The sequence below is a fragment of the Manis javanica genome, chromosome 2 (assembly GCF_040802235.1).
Source record: "Manis javanica isolate MJ-LG chromosome 2, MJ_LKY, whole genome shotgun sequence".
In the NCBI taxonomy this organism is placed as follows: domain Eukaryota; kingdom Metazoa; phylum Chordata; class Mammalia; order Pholidota; family Manidae; genus Manis; species Manis javanica.
This window is the reverse complement of record NC_133157.1, coordinates 10,107,883-10,130,976: the sequence shown is the minus strand read 5'-3', so window position 1 is coordinate 10,130,976 and position 23,094 is coordinate 10,107,883. Positions and strand designations below refer to the sequence as shown.

The 23,094-nt window shown below is 38.8% G+C and overlaps 1 protein-coding gene across 2 annotated transcripts in view; it reads right to left on the bottom strand.

Annotated features, from left to right (window-relative positions):
* The window catches only part of NR6A1 (nuclear receptor subfamily 6 group A member 1), a 249,019-nt gene that overhangs the window by 74,525 nt on the left and 151,400 nt on the right, over positions 1-23,094 (bottom strand). Inside the window, exon 1 of one of the 2 annotated variants that reach the window (XM_017656257.3) lies at positions 1,728-4,180. The exons of the other annotated variant lie outside the window; for it this stretch is intronic. Coding sequence (XP_017511746.1) covers positions 1,728-1,743 — 16 coding nt within the window. The 5' untranslated portion in view covers positions 1,744-4,180. Of the gene's footprint in view, positions 1-1,727; positions 4,181-23,094 lie in introns of those variants that run through there. 2 annotated transcript variants of the gene reach the window in all.

The window sequence follows — 23,094 nt, the reverse complement described above, 5'->3', positions numbered from 1 at the left end:
GACAAAGGTTAATTTAAATGGACAAGGGCCCAATATCTAAAACCAGGCAAGGCTTTTTTACAGTAGCATTTTCAATGATCTCTTTTGTGAGTATTTTGATTTTGCTTTTTAAGCTTCCAGAGCGCCTTCAGTTGAAGTAATTCATTTTGCTTTACTAGAATTTTATATGTAAGATTCAGGTGAAAATTTTAAAATTCATTTCCTTCTCTTAAAAAAGTTCTTATTTTAGTACTGCAAGTTATTTTCTGTCATTGAACAGCTAAGAAAAATTGGAAGTTTCAATACTTAACTAAGTAATAACTGAAAAAGAATTTCTGTTCAAACCTTTTTTCTCTTTCAGAACTTGTGGACTATATATCACTAGGTTCAAGCTGGTTGAAGAAAAAAATCCAAACCCTCCAGAGCTATCCCTCTCAAACTCATGTAACCACTGCTCTAGTATCTCTGCCTACCCCTAAATTCGTGTTCCAATAGGTCCAGAGCAAATCTTACGTCTTAAACAACTCTATTCTGGAAAAGCCAGTCTATCCAGAATTGTTTAACAAATAATTTCTGTGTATATTGAGGGAAGGAGAAGAAGCTGTTCAAGGTAAAAAATAACAGCTCTGGTCATTTCTACAAACTTCTTTGTTTCCACTAATTTACAATAAAACCAGAGGTAATTTTTGCATTTAAGGTGCTGGGAAAGAGCATACAAGGGAGTATTACAATAAGGAAGAATGTTGTTTGTTACGAGATGGGGTCCCACCTTCCTGTTTTGCGCATCTTCAGAATGAGAATTAAATGGCAAAGCTACGCAGGGCAGATGTTAGCCATGCTTCAAGGGGCTCGGAAGCTTTCCTAGGACTAGCTATTTTCATAGGTTACTGACCTAGAAATACACCAACTCCCTCAGTCTGAAGCTCTTCCGGCTATAGCTCAGTAGAGCTTGCCTATAAGAAATCGAACTCTTGGCAAGCGCTTAGACTCTATAAACAGCAAACAAATACAGCAAATCTTTAATACTAAGATTCATTTTCTAGCTGCTTCTTTAGCTGTATATGTCTTTCCGACTCAAGTAATAAAGTTGTGGGGCACTGGGGTTTCTCACACAAGTAAGAGCCTATACACAAAGTGCAACACTAACTAGCTGCTATTAGTGAACTGGGCATGGGGTTAGTGGCGGATTACCTATTTTAAAAACAACGCACTTAAAAAGAAATTAGGTATGGCTTAGTCTTATGCCCCAAACCATAAAGTATCTAAGTTCCCCCAAGGGGAATGAGGCTGCCTTATCAACAGTCTCATTACCCTAATACTATCTATAATTAACTGTACTAAATAAGGCTTTGGCACATGGTGAACTGGATTAGGGAATTTAAAATATAAACAAATTCTGTCAATAGGTAAACAGAACTTTTTAAACTGTAAACTTTAATAAGTACTGGGATGTAAAATGAAATACAGGATTTTTTTAAGTCACTGTAAAATTTAAGTCCATTCTTTTTCTGCTCTCTTAAAAACATCAACCACAACAATCAATTCACTACAAATCTTCATTTTTCTCAGTTCCGGTCATTTATACCCAGTTACCATGTACATGAAACTTGTTGGCTGAATTCTACCAAGACACAAAAAAGGAACGGACTGCCTCCCTCCTCCCTGAAGGCTACTATTTGCTTTAAACCTTCAAAGAAAATTTCCAAACCTTAGATTTGGGCCCAGACTTAAACAGTCAGTTCCCTTACCTTCCCATGTCTCCATTTCATGCTTCTCCGAGTCTGTTGAAAAGTTCTATTGCAGCCATGAAGAAACAGAGATTACAGGACTAGTCCAGCTTGATGACCACCCTTCCGACACTTGGCCAGTTTCTCTCTCTTAGCCGGGACTACGACAGTCATCCTCACAGGTCAGTTTACAAGCCGGTCATGTGATTAGAAAGTTCAGGCGCTAAGGTCACAATGTGTATGGAGTTCGTTTATTACCAAAGGTTATCTAAGTGAAACTGATAGACTTATTTTCTTTAGTTAACTTTACTGCCTAGCATGTCTCTCTGAAAACTATTCTGGGACTATTTAATGGGAAATACTCCTCTGGTTTTCCTTTAAACTAAAATACCAAAATCAAAAGGCAGCATCTCAGAAGGACTTGATTTTCATTTAATTTAAAATAGTTCTAGTATGTGGGTTTTTTTCTCCCCTTCTTTCTTTCAAGAGCTCTTCTATACTGTATGCTCCTATACTATTAGGATATTTCTAATACAATTAGAAAATTTAGAATTGAACCCTTTGGCACAAGGAAAAGACAAAACAAAAACTCCATGTTATGCATGGATTTTTGGAGGGTGGGGAGTAGGATTCTCTGCTTTTTGTCATTATAATAAACAATGACAAGGCAAATTCTGAGAAAATTAAAACGTGGAGCTCTGAGTTATTTGCAAGGTTCACTTTAACTCTGGCCCTTAATTTCCATGCTCTGGTTACACACACTAGTCTGAAAGAATGTGGAGAAAGAAAAACGAGTCTGCAAAATCCCTGTAGAAAGCAAATGTTAGAAATTTCACCTCTTGCCTGCAGCCAAAAGCTTGAATCTTTAAACTATCTGCTTCTTCCTTTAAAACTACTACTAAGCTGTTAAGCAATCATTATGTTCTGCCTCCCTGATTTGTGATCCTTACCAATAATACACGGCAGAGTGTCATACCGCGGGTGCGTGTACACGCTCAAAACCACAGGGCTCAAGAGGCGGGCAAATCTGAGCCATATGCTAATGATACATGATGTCAAACATTCAGCTATCCATTCAGGTATCAGAACACAAAACAGGAGAAGTTCCACTGAGAAAGTGGGATGGCCCAAAGGGAGATTGATTCCTGGAGATAAGTGCTTTTTAACTGTGTGAAGTGTTTCATCCTATGAAATCTCCCTTTCTCTCTAGCCTAGCCTTGGAAATAACTTAAAGGCCAGGCACATACTACAGCAGTGTTCCAGAAAAAAGGAGACCCTTTTTGGGGTGCGAGTGTGTCACTTAGCAGCCATATAACTGAATGGCAAATATTGCTTGCTACCACTGTTACTAGAGGGCTTTTCCAACCAATAGAGAGCTTTAGGTCATCTTACAAAGAAGAGCCTAAAGAGAAAGTGACCAATGATTTAGAGGAGGAGAAAAGGCTATATAATTTGTCTGCCTAAAAATAAGCGTTTTACCACTGCCACCACATACCTCACCCCAACACAGACATCAACCAGCTTTTCCATCCCTACTCACACCCAAGCACGATACTAATAAATATTTTCTTCTCAGTCCCTGTGGAACTTAATGTAGCTCTCATAATTTTAGTAGACTATAAATAGAATGAGGGGTAAAACGCTGAACAGGAGGAAAGTCTACCAGCAAAAAGCTAATCAACCGGAATATTCATCCAAAGGGCAGCTCTCTGTCTCCCTGAAGATATGGGTTTATCTGAACTCAGTATCTGCACACAACAGAGGTGTAGTAAAAGCCTCTTTGCTTTACTGCACCAACTTTTGGAGGAAAAGATGAAATGGCAAGCTATTAGTCTGACTCCTAGTATGGAGACTGAAGCAGAGCCCTTGATTTTCAAGGGTGGGTCTTAGTAATAATCCTTGATGTACCCATAAGCCTGAGAACATATCTTTAATACAGTTTTAAAAGACAAGTAAGTCTTTTATTTGGATATAGTCAGGCCTCAGTACCAAATATTTTTTGAAAGCCCTTTATATGTTCCACTGGTAGGAAGGGAGGAAGAACACATGAATATGCACCTCATTGACCAGGTGACCACAAAAGACAAACTCTAAATCTTAACTAGGGCTTCTAGTTAAAAACAGCTGCAGAGAAGAAAATTCATTTTAAAAGATTAAAAGGAGTCCTGGAATTTATGCATGAGAAGGGGAGAAAAGAAAATAAGAAATCGGCAACATTTTTTACTTGGTAATACTAGCTTTATAATGCAGAAAAAAGTTGATGAATAGAATTCTATATCCAACCAACATCTGCAGCATTTGCATATTGCATATCCAATAGAATTCAAAAGCTGAGTTCAAATTATGAACGGCAGGACCTTAGTTAACCTTGCAAGAAACTGGTTCCACTTTCATTTTAAAGATGGGGAAACTAAGGCCCAATGAAAGGAAGAGGCAGGAGTCATCAGACCAACTGAGAAAAAAACCAAATATTTAGTCTCTCATCTTTTCCATTATATCACATAACTTGGACAGAAAAAAAAAGCCTCTTTTTAGATGTTACTGTTCAATACCATTTTCCATCCATTTGCTTATTCAAATGGCAGCTTTCAAAGAAGACTGAAGATTTTGAAGCTAAGAGGGGATATCAAGATGTACTATGCTTAGTTTTTCAACATATAACAAAAGATAACAATTCTAGCAGGCACACTATCAGTAGAATCACTTCGGCCTTATTTTTTTAAAAAAGTTTCAATGGAAGTCTGATATAAAGTGAAAGCCACGTGATGACTACTCTCTGATGGAGGGAAACTAGTTAGAAAACCTCTATCCATTTCAGAAAACCAGAAATATGCAGAAAATGAATTGAATTCCTTTTTAACCTTGCAAACTACAAAAATCAAAGATTCAAGTTTTCCGGTTCTCATCTGTTAGAACCTTGATACAGACATTCCCCAAGGCAAGAGAGTTTAATTCAACTAAACAGGAATAATAGAACACCCAAGTGAAGTCCATAGTATCTGAGACTAATAAGTAAACCTCCTGAGTACAGAAAAAGAACAAGAGCAACAAAGAACAATCTTAGATACAACTTCTAGTTTTGCCTTCTATTCCTAGGATTGGAAAGGAGAATTCATAGTCCAGGAAACAAAACACAAAAAATCAGTTGGAAACTAAAAATGTTCCAGACATGAGGGTTCTCCACAAACATTCCTTGAGTGTCTCCTATGAGTGCTAGGCTCCACGCTGGCTGAGGTGAAAGAAATGAGTATTATGTGATTCTTGTCCTAGAGGTGCCCACCATCTGCTGACCTCCCCGGCCTCATTTTCCACTACTCCATACTAACCACCTGTAGAACAAACACACTACACACAAAAATGACAAATGTGATGTTTTGAATGCTATAAAAGAGGTGGGTACTAAGTGTTAAGGAAACACAGATGAAGGAACAGTTCATTAGATTGCAGTGAGATGCGACAGAGAGGGCATTACATTTGAGCTGAACCTGGAGTTCCGCAAGTAGACAGGTAGGAAAGGTATTTCAGGACTAGAAGGAATGGGGAGAACTGAGAAGATCTCAAATGATTTTTTATGCCTATGCTATTAACTCATGAATTAAATCTGCATGCAGAAGACTAACATGACTGGTTGTGGAAGAAAAGACTACATACTCCATATGCTTTATGAGTAGCCTTCTATATAACAACCATGTGCAATGTACATACCTTGTTTGGATTCTGATTTGAACAAATCAACTGTAAAAAGAGATCTTTGAGATAATCAAGGAAATCTAAATATAGGCAGACTATTTATTTATTTATTTTTAGTTTGTCATTTGCTTTTTTTTTATTCAAGTATCATTGATAGACAATCTTATGAAGGTTTCACATGAGCAACATTGTGGTTACTATATTCAATGGATAGGCTATTTAATTATATTAGTTTCCTACACACAAATTGAAGAAGCTGGAAAGAGTGGGCCCACCTTCCATTAAATAATCTCTGTACTACCCCAGAGTCAAGATTTTATATGTGAATTTTTAAAGTATCACAATCAAGAACAGATTACAGTGTGAATAAATCAGTCCCTTTCGAATGAAAAGAAAAAGAAAATAACCAAATATATAGTATACAAACAAAAATATAACAAACAACTGTGTCTCCTGAAAGGTCTGGACAAGTTGGAACTTATTCATCCCATATGGCACCCCTGCCTGTTACTCTTCACAATTAAGACCCCAATCAGCCCAGAGATCAATGCAAATAGATACTGTGGCTCTGCATACAGCAACAGCTCAAACTACCATTAAGCAACATGTGCAGATGAAGTAAGATCAAAGTAGTAAAAGGGAAGACTTGGGGGCAGGGCAAATGGACAGAGAGGCTTTTTCCTTTACTGTTCCTAAAAAGGAAGACCACTTGAAGCCCAGTAGTTTCCTGACAGACTCTGGCCTCCCTGACTTCTCAAGTTGTTTTATTTTCTATCTAACCATCTGCCTGACCAGAGGTTAAAAAAAAAAAAAAACACACACACACAGGAAAAGGCTTCTGTATGTAAGTCAGTCAGTTCTGTGTAAACGAGGACTCTGGACAAAGGCCTGCAAGATAAAAAAATAAAAAAAAAACAGTAACTGTGGCATGATCTGTGCCCAGTCAATGGCTCCCGGGCCCCCATAACATAAACGTCCACACTCCCAAGGCCCTTTATGATTCAGGCCCTGCTGATCTCTTTCAGCTTCATTTACTACCACTCCCTATATGCACCCATCACACCACCCACCCTGATCTATTTAGAATGCAAGTATGCTGAGCTACCTGGAATAACTGGCTGGAATAACTCTACCCACTGCTTCCTTATAGCTTCCAATACCACTTTACTTATCTTTCTAGACTCAATTAAAATGTCACTTCCACTGTAAGGTGCTCTAAGAGTTAATCCTTTAAGCCCTCAAATTAGAGTCAAATCACACCCTTCTTCTACATTGCCTAGATCCCTATAATAAACCATGAGAATATGTATCACCTTGTATTTCTATTTTATAGTTTTATCTTTCCTATTAACTTGAATGTACCCTAAAGAGTCAAGCCTTGGCAATCCTAGGGTCCAGCCTTGGGGTTAGTATATAGTAGGCACTCACAATATGTAAAGCAATTAGAAGGCTCTTAGTGTGGGTGGGTGGTATGCAGTTCTTTTATTAAACTTAATGGTGCAATCATATTCTACTTAATTTTCACATTTTCTAACTCTTTTGATCTTACTTCAGAGGAGGGCTTTTTCCTCAGATAAACTCCACTTCAGAGTCCTTTTATGTGTCTGGTCTTTTGTTTTACACATATTTTTTCTGATTTATAAGCCTACCTGATGGTTAATCTTCCAATAATGAAGGCCCAGCACTGGTAGTAAAAGATTTCAACAAAAAAATGTCTATTTGCTGAGCTCCTGTGTTAGTATGGAATCATATGTTGCCAGTGATCTTTTGATTAACATATATACTATATACATATCTCCTACTAGATTCCAAGCTGTATGAAGTTAGGGGCTATGCCCCTCTTCTTGTTCACCATTGTATCCCCAGTGCTTGACACACAGCAGGTGGCTCTATGAAAATTTGTGGATTGGAGAAAGGAAGAAAGGAAAGGAGTTGCTTCAGAGAACAGGAGACAGGTGAGGAAAAGAAAATCTTCCGGGAATACAAATATTCACAGAAAGATTGCCCTAGGACGTTCCTGCAAAACCAAAACCAGTTCATCCAACCTCAATTCCAACTCCAGTAAATCCTACCCATACGCAGAGCCCTCGAGGGATTGGGTATAATAAATCTGAAAACCAACAGGACCGGTTGTAAACCGGCCAAGTGGCAGTGCTACCTTGCAGCCAACCCTGTCCTTCCTACTCTACTAGAGATTGAACCTGACTCTCTAAGGACAGGCACAAGGAAAAGAGAAGGCAACCGGGGCTTAATAATTCTTGCTTTGGGGTAGAACCTGGCTTCAGCTGGCAAAGGGATTTATTTTTATCAAACAAAACATAACACACATAATCCCAATCTGAGTAACTACGCATAACAACTGAGCCCTATCCTCAGTTTTGGTGTCAGGGATTGCTCCCCTGAACCTCCCATCTTGATATCCAGCTGCCTCCTGGGCATCTCTGCCTAGATGTATCCATCCTAATCACCTCAGACATGTCTAGACATGTCCTTCCTTTAAAACCTGCTCCTCTTTCTAGGTTCCCTGTTTCAGTGAATGGCCTCCACCATCCAAGCTAAAAACCTGTTGAGTCTTTCATGACTCCTTTCTCCCTTTGGCCTCCATTCAACCTGGTGTCATTCCTGTCTTTTCTATCCCCTCAAAAGCTGCCATATCTGCCACTCTCTAACCCAAGATGGGACAAATTGAGTTTCCTTTAAAAAAACAAAAATAAACTGAAACCCAAATGCTTAACTCCATGAGTTAATAATGACCCTAAAAAATTAATTTGTCCCCATTAAGGGTGCTAGAGAACTAACATAGCATTTTTAAAATTATTAAATAAAGGGAAAGAATCAAGCATTTATCCCACCTTTCCTAGATTAAATATATCAGAGGGTAATAAATAGCAATTGAAAAAGTTCTCTTTACAGAAGCATTTCCACTAACAATTGAACAAGAAATACTGGAATTACAATATTACTATTAAATAATGGATCCTAGATATTGCTCATTGTGGGTAAAATTGTAATATTTCCAGAGTATCTGGCTTGGCTTTGGTGTATTTCCATATCCTCAGAGGTGGAGAGAAGTTCATCTCCATGTCAATGGGTAATTACCTGGGAAACCCAGGGCATGTCTGAACCTGAGAGTTTAAGGGGAGGGAGGGGCTGGCTTGCTTCCTTCCAGAGCAGGGGAGAGAGAGGGCGCTGGACTGCAGTTTGTAAGCAATAAACGGGTTTTAAACTTTATTTCTCCCTTTGACTGATTTCGGTTTTTAGAGGTTTTTTGCCCTGGGATTTCCTCTCCCCAGACTTACACTCATCAACAGCTAACAGCAAAAAGTGAGAAAAAGACAGTTATAATCTTCTGAGGTAAGAACTCAACACACCCATGAAGCAGTCTTGCCAAAACAGTTGAATATGAAGATGTTCAAGCCTCTAGATCCAACTGCTAAAATAAAAGAATTACAGAGTTCAGAGGAACACATCTACATCACAAGGGTTCAATCCCCAAACCTGGGCTGAGGTAACCTTAACAAATCACCTCATCTCTTAAATTAAATCAGAAGGAAAAAAGATGGAGGAGAAATTCATTGATTAAAAAATCTTTTAGAAATACATAGTGGAATATTAATGGAAGAAGTGATATGATACCTGAAACCTGCTTCAAAATAATATGGAAGGGGAGGAAACAGGTGGGGGTATGGGTGGTACAGGATTAGCCCCTGGGTAATGGTTAATGAAGCTGTATATGGGTACATTATACCACCTTATGTGTTTCTATGTATTTATAAAATCTACTGTCAGAAAGTAAAAGAAATCTTCCTGAATCCATGTATTTTTTTCACCTCCACTGTACTATACTCATCTGGCTTATTTCAAGAGCTTCCTTATATTTCTGTCTTGTTAGCTCCTATTTTTTTCTATGACCCCCCCACCCCTGCCCCAAATCCATTCTCCACTCTTGACAGTTTTCTAAAACTCAGATAAAACCATGACACTCCCACTTCAAATATGTCATTACTTTCAGAATGAAGTACCCTCCCCCAAGCTTATAAGGCCTTCCTGATCGAGCCCCTTGTCAACCTCTATATTTCTGGTACATCACACAGAACCTAGCACAAAATGAGTATTTGATTCATGAATGAGGAACTTAAAAAAAAAAGGCCTAGGCTTCCAAGGAATCCGTAATTCTACAGAAGCAACTAACTAAAATAAGATGCAGCCTGAAGTTACCTGCTTTGCGGAAGTAGACAAATTTGGAAGTAAATACCAACTATACAACTTGCACTAGGTTTTGCCAATTTGGGCAAGGCAATGTCAATTCATTTAGCTCAGTTTCCATATCTGTTACATGGAAACAGTTATTCCACAGGACTGTTTGAGAAACAGGGCTGATTCTGCACTTGCATGACCCTGAGAGTAAATGGTGTCTTAAATTTTGTACTGTACATATCTCATTTGCCTAACTCTAATCCTGGCCCTTTTGAAAACTGAGTAATTCACTTATTAAATGAAAAATATCCAGACATGTGAGTCAATTATTTTTATTCCGATCCAAATGTTTAATGAGGTGCTAAGTTTTAGAAAACAGAAGTTTGGGTTTTTCAAAAGGCTCCTTTCCCTCCTTAAAGTTCTTTATAAAAAAGACATTTCTCAAAAATATGAGATATTTGTAGGCTGTCACCTCTCCACTGGGCATCACTGAGGTAGAGATCCACACCAGGGAGGCAAGTCAGGCCTTCATCAAATCACACAAGTAGTGTTTAATTTCTTTCTGGCCTCCGTGATTATAACCCAAGGTGAAAAAGACTGCCTAGGATGTTCCTGTCATAGATGAGGTGCCTATTTTAGTCAGCTGCTACCAAAGGCACCACCTTGTTGTCCTAGGAAATCAAATATGGGGAGGACATCTATGGGTGCATCATAGAAATGTTCACAGCAGGCCACTCAAGTGTCAAGTATTTGTTTCAAGAGAAAAGACAGATATATAACAAGACTAAAGAAATGTATCGGCACACTTTTTACTAACTAAATGAAATCTCAAAAGAAATCATCCTAGCTTTGACAAATAGTTTTAAAAATTCCAGATTAGCCATTATCCAACATAAGAGTATCTCCCATGGCTGCAATTGGGATATGCTGCTTGGGTTTTGTTCTGTGATAAATAATTTCACTCCTCACTGTTATCTTTTACATAGCCAATTTTAGGAGCTATAAGCATAATTCCATGTGCTGGACACCTAAGTTTTATTCTTTTGCTACTACAGATAGTATTTTTTAAAATATTTGATTAAGGTATTATTGATATACACTCTTATGAAGGTTTCACATGAAAAAACAATGTAGTTACTACATTTACCCATATTATCAAGTCCCCAGCCATAGCGCAATGCAGTCACTGTCCATCAGTGTAGTAAGATGCCACAGATTCACTATTTGCCTTCTCTGTGCTACACTGTTTTCCCTGTGATCCCCCACACCATGTGTACTAAACATAATACCCCTCAATCCCTTTCTCCCTCTCTCCCCACCCACCTTCCCACCCCCTCCCCTTTGGTAACCACTAGTCCCTTCTTGGAGTCTCTGAGTCTGCTGCTAGTTTGTTCCTTCAGTTTTGCTTCGTTGTTATACTTCACAAATGGGGGAAATCATTTGGTACTTGTCTTTCTCTGCCTGACTTATTTCACTGAGCATAATATCCTCCAGCTCCATTCATGTTGTTGCAAAAGGTATAGATAGTATTATAATGAAAGTCTTTGCACTTGTGTATTTTCTAATGCCTCCTGAATTACTTTCAAAGCAAAAAGTCTTAGGGCTGGTTCATGAAGTTGGAGACAGAATACTTGTAACTGGTTCCATATAGCCTGATCAGTTCCCCCAGTGATCAGACTTATCCAAACTGCTGTGGCTATCCTACAGTCCACCAGCAGAGGGCAGCATCCCCCCAGACTAACAGCACCTCAGGATGAAGACATCAAGCCTAGGGAGTGGAGAGGAAAGGGATGGTCAGAACCCACAGGGCAGTATAAGCCAGAGCTCCCCAGAAGTGTGCTAGGCCCTGGCCCCTATGGAACTGGGGATCATCCACAACTAGCAACATCCAACACTCTAGTGTCCTTTATTCCTTTACTGGCCCCATGATGGCAAACATACCTCCCCTTAAAGAGGTATACTTAGTACTCTACAGGCCACAGAGACCATGAAAACTTTGAACCTGCCAGCAATAGACATGATAGGAGCCTCACCCCACTGGGGGAGACTGAGTAAGGACAGCATTGGGCTGTTGGCTTCTCTTTGGCAGGTTTTTTTTTGGAAGGAAAGAATGGGAAGGGCAAGCACACTTATTTATCACACTAATTTATTAAAAATTCTCATCTCCCATCTTGGCTTCATTTAAATTGAGTGGGAGGAAAGGCAGGAATACTGTTGGCAGCAATAAGGGGAAAGGCAACCAGCAGGCCAGAGCAGTTAGGATATAGGCCTAAGAAAACGCGAACAGCTATGACTGAAATGTCTCAGTGTTCATATTAGATCAATAACCAAAAGTCATTCTAAATTAATCTGAACTACAGTTTAGGCTACTCCAATATTGCAGCTCTTGAGAGCCTAGATAAATGCCCATCTTTAACTTTCAAAAGGCTGGAAACTACTGCTAATCACCAGCTATTCACTACTGCTAATCACCAGCTATTCACCACTGCCCCTCCCTGATATGTTAAGTTCTCTTGAAACACCTATAGGACTAATACCCGTAGCCCACATTACAGAAATAAAAATGCAGCATTCAAGAGGGTGGAAAAACAGGCCCTCTTATATCCTGATTGCAGGGGTTAGGGACCTGGGGGGCAGCAGCAGGGGGCAGAGGGGGTAGAGCATGCAGCACACATTATTTACCACCTTTTGGGGAAGGGGGGATTTAGCAGCACCAAAGTCTAAATGTACAAACCCTTTCATATGGAAATGTGACTTCCAGGATTATATGATGCAGAACTAACGCCTCAAATAAGCAAAAAGCATTTATATGAAGATATTTACTGCAGCTCTGTCAATAACAGAAGAAATAAAAGCAAACTAATGTCCATTAACAAAAAATGAATTAAACAAATCCTAGCATACCCACTCAACCACACAAAAAATGACACAGATCTCTAAATCTTACCATGGAACAATCTCTAAAACAAATTAACTGAAATAAAACAAACGTCAGAATAAAATAAATATATAATTTTTGTTTAAAAATAACTGCATTATTTTGGGAAGTCTGTAAGAACATATACCAGACTATTGAAGCTTAGATTTTGGCCTTGCCACTTACTAGAAGTATGACTTCACACCAAATCCTCAAACTTACTTTTTCACCTATAAAATGGGGGAAAATAGTACCAACTTCAAAGGATTATTCCTTAAATATATATATTACTTGTAATATACATATGAAGTCAGCACAGTGTCTGGCAAATGCTCAGAACACTCAGAAAATGATAATTATTATTGATACTACAATCACTACCTCAAGAAAGTGTAATTAGGGAGTTGACTGATTTACCCAGTTTATACTTCAGTACATAAAAAATTTTTGGAACAAGCATTATGTTACTTTTATAATGAAAAGATACAGCTTTATATTCAAGATAAATGAAAATATATGTTCACACAAAGAATTGTATGTGAATGTTCAAAGCAGTATTCATAATAATGAAAAATTGGGAAAAAAATATATGTCCATCAACTAGTGAATGGACAAAATGTATGGTACAGCCATACAATGGAATACTATTCAGCAATAGGAAGAACAACCTACTCACATATACTATGACATGGGCAAACCTCAAAACCATCACACTAAGTTAAAGAAGCAAGACACAGTGAACACATATTGCATGATTCCATTTATATGAAATATCCAGAAAGGACAAATCTATAGAGACATAGAGTAGTATAGGAAATATCCAGAAAGAACAAATCTATAGAGACATAGAGTAGATAAGGGATTGCCTAGAGCAGGGATTGGGAATAGGAATAACAATAAAGGGACACAGGGATCTTATTGGGATGAGGAAATGTTCTAAAACTGACTTAGGTAAAATTTATGCAACTTGGGCAAATTTACTAAACTAAATTACTGAATTGTACAGACTGAATCACATAAAAAGAAAAAACATGTCTCTATGAAATGGGGAAAAAAGTTGGAAAAAAGATATCCTTATAAACGAGATATTATTTTATGCTGATATAATGCTTTGCCCCTTGGAAAATGACTTTCACTTACATTATCCTATTTGACCCTCACAAGCATCCTGACCCTGCACAAAGATATTTGCAGGGTGAAGTAGACAGAAGAAGGATCATGCCCTTTGAAGAGAAAAGGAAAATGATTTTCTGACAAGTTATATAACTAGCCTGAAGCCAAGCAAAGCAACCAGAGCTGAGGTCCAAAACATAACTAAGTCAATAAATAAAATCAATAAAGTAAACATATGCCAAGACTGTAAGATTCCAAGGATAATCAACATTGATTACACTTTAGCTGAATACTGAAGGAAAGCGGTTTTTAAAAATTCTTTAACTTCAAAACACAAGAAAAAAATTTTTTTCATTAAATGTGCATTTAAACTTTACCTAAATGATGCATTTCTCCCCCTTTATACACTCTGGCTAAAAGTGGTATCATTATGGATACACAAGCAAGAGAAATTACCTCTTCAGTAGCTCATAAAATGCCCAGTGCATAGTAGGGATTCAATATATGCTTTTAACTTCTATGAAAAAAATTGTAAACATAAAAAGTTCAATTTTAACATTATTCTACACGCATCCTGCACAGAAAAATGGGAGAGAAATAACAAGAGATAAAAATTCAAGTCATAAGCCATATGTATATTCTCTTCTTTCCCAGATGGTTAATTTTGGGGAACCGTGGTGCTAAAAAATACCAAAGGCAGACTCTACCCAAAGATGGTGGCATGAGTAGGGTGGCAGAAATCTCTCAAAACCATATATATTTTGAAAATACAGAAAATACAACTATTCCTAAAAGAGAGAACAAAAGATACAGAATACCAGCCAGGCCACATCTGCAAGAACCCAACATCTCACCGAAAAGGGTAAGGTGCAGAGCTGTGACCCAGTGGGACCTGAGCACTCTCCCCAACCCAGCTCACCAGCGGGAAGAAAAGAATCAGAGTGGAGAGGGACTGGAAGCACAGGAATGCTACATAACCAGCCCTAGTAATCTGCCTTGGGAGCACAGACACACACTGCATGGTGCTCTGGATATTAGAGGAGTGGAAAAGCAAAATCCAAGACCATGACTGCAAACAGGTTCCCACAGCCAGCTGCCCTGGGACAAAAGAAAAGCAGGGCCTTTAAAAGTCGTAAAGGGACAAAGGCTTAACAAGCAGACAAAATCTTCCTGCCACACTCAGCCCAGTAGGATGGGAACTTTAAGGAACTTCAGGCGCTCTATCCCCCTGGGTAGAAATGCAGATCCAAGGACCCTCACGGCGGTAGGCAGCCTGCCGTTCCTTCTTCCCTGTGGGTACCTGCAAGCAAGCTGACAGTCCCCGCCACTGTTGCAGACCAGCGGGAGAGTAGACCTCTCTACAGAAACCACACAGCTTAACATGGAGGCTTCTCCCTGCGCACGGCTAACTGGCCCAGACCACAGAGGCTGCTCCCTGCATGCGGTTGACTGGCACAGACAGTGGACATGCGCACAGAGTCTGGGAGGCATGAAGGGGCTTCGTTCTCGGAGCAGAACACACACTGCTGGCCTGCAACCCCTACCAGTGCCCTAGACCATCCCAAGGACCGCCCTGCCCACTGCAGCCTAGGGGATTACCCCAGAGGCTGTTCCCTGTGCACGGTTAACCGGCACAAACAATGGAGACAGGCAAGGTGAACGGGAAGCAGGAAGGGACTTTGTTCTCCCAGCTGACACACATGCCACTCGCTGGCAACTACTCCCTTCGCCATAAAAGGGCAGAAGAACCTTGTTTAATACAAAATCACTCAAACACCAGAAGGAGGGCTTGGTGAGGCTAAAATCAACAATCTTCCTGAAAAAGAATTCAAAATAAAAGTCATAATCATGCTGATAGAGCTACAGAGAAATATTCAAGAGCTAAGGGATGAATTCAGGAGGGAGAAAAGAGAAATGAAACAATCAAAGAATTTAAGGCAGACTGGATGACGTGGAAGAGACAGTTAATAGAATAGAATTCAGAGAATAGGAATACAGAGAAGCTGAGGCAAAGAGAGAAAAAAGGATCTCTAGAAATGAAAGAACATTAGGAGAACTGTGTGACCAATCCAAATGGAACAATATTGGCATATAGGGGTACCAGAAGAAGAAGAAGACAGAAAAAGAGACAGAAAGTGTTTCTGAAGAAATAATTGCTGAAAACTTCCTCAATCTGGGGAAGGAAATAGTCTCTCAGGCCATGGAGGTCCACAGATCTCCCAACACAAGGGGCCCAAGGAAGACAACACTAGGACATATAATAATTAAAATGGAAAAGAGCAAAGAAAAGGACAGAGTATTAAAAGCAGCCAGAGAGAGAAAAAAGATCACCTTCAAAGGAAAACCCATCAAGCTATCATCAGACTTCTCAGCAGAAACCTTACAGGCCAGAAGGGAATGGCATGATATATTCAACGCAATGAAACAGAAGGGCCTTGAACCAAGAATACTCTATCCAGCAAGACTATCATTTAAATTTGAAGGAGGGATTAAACAATTCCCAGAGAAGCAAAAGTTGAGGGAATTTACCTCCCACAAACCACCTCTACAGTCTATTTTAAAGGGACTGCTCTAGATGGAAGTATGCCTTAGGCTAAATAGCTGTCATCAAAGAAAATAAAACCACAGCAAAGGAAGAAGACCAACTAAATACTAATTGCAAAATAAAATCAGCTATCCACAAGGGAAACACAAAGAGTACAGAATAAAATACCTAACATATAAAGAGTGGAGGAGGAAGAATAAGAAATGAGAGAAATAATCATCAGACTTTGTTTATAATAGCGTAATAAGTGAGTTAAGTTACACGGTTAGATAGTAAAGAAGCTGCCCTTGAACCTTTGGTAACAACGAATCCAAAGCCAACAATGGCAATAACTACATATCTATCGATAACCACCCTAAATGTAAATGAACTGAATTCACCAATCAAAAGACACACAGTTACAGAATGGATAAAAAAGCAAGACCCATCTATACGCCGCCTACAAGAGACTCACCTCAAACCCAAAGACACGCACAGACTAAAAGTCAAGGGATGGAAAAAGATATTTCATGCAAACAATAGGGAGAGAAATGCAGGTGTTGCAGTTCTTGTTTCAGACAAAATAGACTTCAAAACAAAGAAAGTAAGGAGACAAAGAAGAACATTACATAATGATAAAGGGGTCTGGCAAAAAGAGGATATAACCATTATAAATATCTATACATCCAACACAGGAGCATCTATATACAATGAAACAAATATTAACAGAATTAAAGGAGGAAATAGAATGCAATGCATTCATTTTAGGAGACTTCAACACACCACTCACTCCAAAGGACAGATCAACCAGACAGAAAATAAGTAAGCATACAGAGGCACTGAACAACACACTAGAACAGACGGACCTAACAGACATCTACAGAACTCTCCACCCAAAAGCAGCAGGATACACACTCTTCCCAAGTGCACAAGAAACATTTTCCAGAATAGACCACAAAATAGGGCACAAAAAGAGCCTCAGTAAATTCAAAAGACTAAAATTCTACCAACCAACTTCTCAGATCACAAAGGTATAAAACTAGAAATAAATTGTACAAAGAGGACAAAAACGCTCACAAGCACATGGAGGCTTAACAACATGCTCCAAAATAATCAATGGATCAGTAACTAAATTAAAACAGAGATCAAGCAACACACAGAGACAAATGACAACAACAGTACAAAGCCCCAACTTCTGTAGGATGCAGCGAAGGCAGTTCTAAGAGGAAAGTATGTAACAATCCAGGCCTATTTAAAGAAGGAAGAACAATTCCAAATGAAAGTCACAATTAACTGAAAATGGAAAAAGAAGAACAAATGAGGCCCAAAGTCAGCAGAAGGAGAGACATAATAAAGATCAGAGAAGAAATAAATAAAATTGAGAAGAATAAAAGAACTGAAAAATTTAATGAAACGAAGAGCTGGTTCTTTGAGAAAATAAGCAAAATAGATAAACTCCTAGCTAGACTTATTAAGAGTAAAAGAGAATCTATACACATAAACAGAATCAGAAATGAGAAAGGAAAAATCACTACAGATACCACAGAAATACAAAGAATTATTACAGAATACTATGAAAAACTATATGCTAACAAACTGGAAAACGTAGAAGAAAATGGACAACGTTCTAGAAAAATAAAACTTCCAAGACTGACCCAGGAAGAAACATAAAATAGAAACAGACCAGCAATGAAATTGAATCAGTAATCAAAAAACTACCCAAGAACAAAACCCCCAGACCAGATTTACTGCTGAATTTTATTAGACATTTAGAGAAGACATAATATCCATTCTCCTTAAAGGTTTCCAAAAAAGAGAAGAGGAGGGAATACTTCCAAACTCATTCTATGAAGCTAGCATCACTCTAATACCCAAACAAGGTAAAGACACCACAAAAAAAGAAAACTACAGACCAATATCACTGATGAACAGAGATGCAAAAATACTCAACGAAATATCAGCAAACCGAATTCAAAAATACAAGAGCATCATACACCATGATCAAGTGTGTTTCATCCCAGGGATGCTAGGATGGTACAACATCCGAAAATCGATCAACATCATCTACCACATCAACAAAAAGGACAAAAATCCCATGATCATCTCCACAGATGCCGAAAAAGCACACAACAAAATTCAACATCCATTCATGATGAAACCTCTCAACAAAATGGGTGGAGAGGGCAAGTACCTCAATATAATAAAGGCCATATATGACAAACACACAGCCAATATCATGCTTACGAGCAAGAAGCTGAAAGCTTTTCCTCTAAGATCAGGAACAAGACAAGGATGCCCACTCCCCCTGCTTCTATTCAACATAGTACTGGAGGTTCTAGACACGGCAATCAGACAACATAAAGAAAGAAAAGGCATCCAGATTGGTAAGGAAGAAATCAAACTGTCAATGTTTGCAGATGACATGATATTGTACATAAAAAATCCTAAAGAATCCACTCCAAAACTACTAGATCTAATATATGAATTCATCAAAGTTACAGGATACAAAATTAACACACAGAAATGTGTGGCATTCCTATACACTAACAATAATCTAGCATAAAAAGGAATCAGGAAAACAATTTCATTCACACTTGCAACAGAAAGAATAAAATACCTAGGAATAAACTTAACCAAGGAAGTGAAAGACCTATATTCTGAAAATTACAAGATACTCATGAGAAAAATTAAAGAAGATACCAATAAATGGAAACATATCCCGTGCTCATTGATAGGAAGAATATTGTCAAAATGGCCATCCTGCCTAAAGCAATCTACAGATTCAATGCAATCCCTATCAAAACACCAACAGCATTCGTCAACGAACTAGAGGAAATAGTTCTAAAGTTCATATGGAACCACAAAAGACCCCGATAGCCAAAGCAATCCTGAGAAGGAAGAATAAAGAGGAGGGGATTATGCTTCCCGGCTTCAAACTCTTCTACAAAGCCACAGTAATCAAGACAATTTGGTACTGGTACAAGAACAGACCCACAGACCGTGGAACAGAACAGAGAGTGCAAGTATTAACCCAAGCATATATGGTCAGTTAATATACGATAAAGGAGCCATGGATATACAATGGGGAAATGACAGCCTCTTCTACAGCTGGTGTTGGCAAAACTGGACTACTCCATACACAAAATGAAACTGGATTACTCCATACACAAAAGTAAACTCAAAATGGATCAAAGACCTGAATGTAAGTTGTGAAACCATAAAACTCTTAGTAGAAAACATAGGCAAAACTCTTTTGAACATTAACGGGAGCAACTTCTTCATGAACATATCTCCATAGGCAAGGGAAACAAAAGCAAAAATGAACAAGTGGGACTATATCAAACTAAAAAGCTTCTGTACAGCAGAGGACACCATCAGTAGAACAAAAAGGCTTCCTACAGTATGGGAGAATATATTCACAAATGACATCCAAAATATACAAAGAGCTCACGCACATAAACAAAGAGCAAATAATCCAATTAAATAATGGGCAGAGGATCTGAACAGACAATTCCCCAAAGAAGAAATTCAGATGGCCAATAGGCACATGAAAAGATGCTCCACATCGCTAATCATCAGAGAAATGCAAATTAAGGTATCACCTCACACCAGTTTGGATGTCCAACATCCAAAAGACAAACAATAACAAATGTTGGCGAGGATGTGGAGATAGGGGAACCCTCCTACACTGTTGGTGGGAATGTAAATTAGTTCAACCATTCTGAAAAGCAGTATGGAGGTTCCTCAAAAAGCTCAAAATAGAAATACCATTTGACCCAGGAATTTAAATTAGTTCAACCATTGTGAAAAGTAGTAGGGAGGTTCCTCAAAAAGCTCAAAATAGAAATACCATTTGACCCAGGAATTCCACTTCTACGAATTTACCCTAAGAATGCAGCAGCCCAGTTTGAGAAAGACAGGTACACCCCTATGTTTATCGCAGCACTATTTACAATAGCCCAGAAATGGAAGCAACCTAAGTGTCCATCAGTAGATGAATGGATAAAGAAGATGTGGTACATATACACAATGGAATATTATTCAGCCATAAGGAGAAAAACAAATTGTACCATTTGCAACAACATGGATGGAGCTAGAGGTTATTATGCTCAGTGAAATAAGCCAGGCGGAGAAAGACAAGTACCAAATGATTTCACTCATCTGTGGAGTATAAGAACAAAGAAAAAAACTGAAGGAATAAAACAGCAGCAGACTCACAGAACCCAAGAATGGACTAACAGTTACCAAAGGGAAAGGGGTTGTGGAGGAAGGGTGGGATAGGAAGGATAAGGAAATAAGGGGCATTACGATTAGGAAACATAATGTAATGGGGGGGGTCACTGGGAAGGCACTGTAGCACAGAGAAGACAAGTAGTAACTCTATGGCATGTTACTACGCTGGACAGTGGTATGTGGTAGGGACTTGATAATGGGGGAAATCTAGTAACCCCAGTGTTGCTCATGCAATTGTGTATTAATAATATAAAAAAAATAGTTGGTAATGAAATAAAATAAAAAAGGCCGAAAGGCTGCCTGTATCTACAGTCTACATAGGCCTTCTCAGCACCAGAAAAGGAGCTAAGAAAACATCAAAAGCGTACTATGACCAACCAGTATTTCTCCCACACTTTCTCTTTTACTGAGTAGGTTCAGGGAACAATAGGAAAGAGCTAGTTCTGTGTGAAAAATCCTGTGTCTGTCACACTAAACTGGGTTGATAATGTGGGTGATCTCCATCACTCTCATTTTAAAGATAGAAAATATGTTCAGACAGGCAAAATTGCAGTTACCTTCTGTTCACCACTGCTAAAAAGATTAGAGCTCTTGAATTGTTAATTAAAACACTTTGCACTAAATTTGGCATTTGAGATAATCTTACCTAATCACATTTTCTGAAAAGAAATGCTTAGAAATAACTGGTAAACTGGAAAAGATATGAGATCAGGAAATTACAAATCCTGGAACACTATGACATATTTGGGATTTATTTTTGTCTTTACAACTGATATTATGTCTTTAGGATTTTTGTACCTAGAGATGGTAAAGGTTACTAGGGATAAGCCACAAGCCCCAAACAAAAAGGTTTTGGAATTCTGGACAGATCAAGAAAAGGACTGGACAACTTAACAAAAAAATCAGGCAACAGCTCAACTCTGGCTCCTGGGGGCCTTCTCATAGAGATGTACGCTCTGAACAAGCAACACACAATGTATAAGTGGGTTCAATTTTTACATGACTTTATACATAGAAAAACAGACCTTGGAAAATAGTCTATAAATCTATGGTTGCTCAGAAGACTCACACTATAATAAAACTATAGAATCATAAGGGGGTATGAACTCAGCACCAGGCAGAGTACTTCTAAAGGTTCAGAAATATGTTTCCCTCTGCAATGTGCCTAAGAAGAGGTCTGTCTCTGTGGTGGGTGGCAGGATTCTCTTGGCTCCTCTTACCAATCAGCCCTCTGCAGAGATGGCAGTATGACAAGAAAGGGAAAAGAACTGTCAAAATGAAATGAGTTGAAGAAAGGTAAGGATATGATGGCAGGATTTCAAGACTTGATCTTCCCGTGAGTTCTTAGTTGTCACAGGGTTTCAGTGTAGTTGTGGGGGATGGGCAGGAGTTCAGGAAAGCCAAGAGAGCTAGGAAGGAAAGGTGATTCTCTTCAGATGGTTAACACCAATAATCTGTATCTTCTGAGACCAACTGTTTAGAATTATAAGACATAATAATGTCTTAACTTCCCCTTCCTATCACCCAGGTATTAAGACAGCCTGGTTTAATCATTCTAGCAATCAGTATATATATGGGGTCTTGAGAGGAAAACCATTTATCTCTGCTCCCCAATTAGGCCTGTCTGGTAGACAATCTAAGTACCCCCAACACACATAAGAACACACACACACACTTCTCACCTCACACTTTTTCTTCTACCCTTACTGGGGCCCTTACTTTGTGGCTGGCACCAATGCTAAATATTTTATGTGTTATCATCTCACTTAAATCTCATAAGTAGTCTGGAAGTAAGCTTACTATGCTCGTTTTAGAGATAAAGAAACTAAGGCTGAGAGGTTAGGTAAATTGCCCAAAGCCAGAGAGCTCAAAAAGGGCAGAGCTAGAATATGAACCCAGGAATGTCTGAGTACTAAGACACAGCTCTTAACTATAACAGTGGTGGCAGCAATTAGTAAGAGATCTCAAGGGTATGGTGAATTACAGGGGAGAGAGTCAATCTATTCGTGAAAACTTCCTTCCAGGCTGATGATGAAATTCTGCTTTTCTTGAGGGCCATGGCAGTTTCCTTATACACAATGGAGGGAGTGGGATTATAGTTACAGGTTAGCCAGGCTAGCAAATCAAAGCATCCTGTCTTCAAACAAATGACAGTATTACATTCTGCCTTTTCCTAGGTCAAATTTCTAATATCAAGTTGAATATTGGTAAGAATGCTTTTTAATTTCATCCTTTTTCTGAATAGGAAGTACCTCAATTAGTTTCATATTAGGTATGTTCTCTTCCAAAATCCCGTTGGCACCATGTCTCTGACCACTCTGGGGATGTTCAGGGACAGTATGCTGGGATGAGAGTTATCTGACTCCCTACATAGGAATATGAGGCTGTTTCCCAAAAGCTGAAATTAAGAAAGTAGGTCCCCTGACACATAGTTTCTCCAAGCAACATGAAACCATTCTTTGAGACATGAAATAACTGTTTAGTCAAACCTTGAGGTTTGAGCCTGGCTATGGGTTGAATCTCTGAGGTCTGCGCAGTGCCCTGGGTCTTGCCCCAGATCCGTCACATTGCATTAGTGCCCTCACTGCCTACAGAAATAACAGCCTTGAACATGGCAGCACAATCCATTTGTCCTGCTCTAATTACTTCTAAACATTACTCTTTTTGTTGCTAATGCTCTCCTTCTCTCTTTCTTTTTTCTTCCCACATTCCTT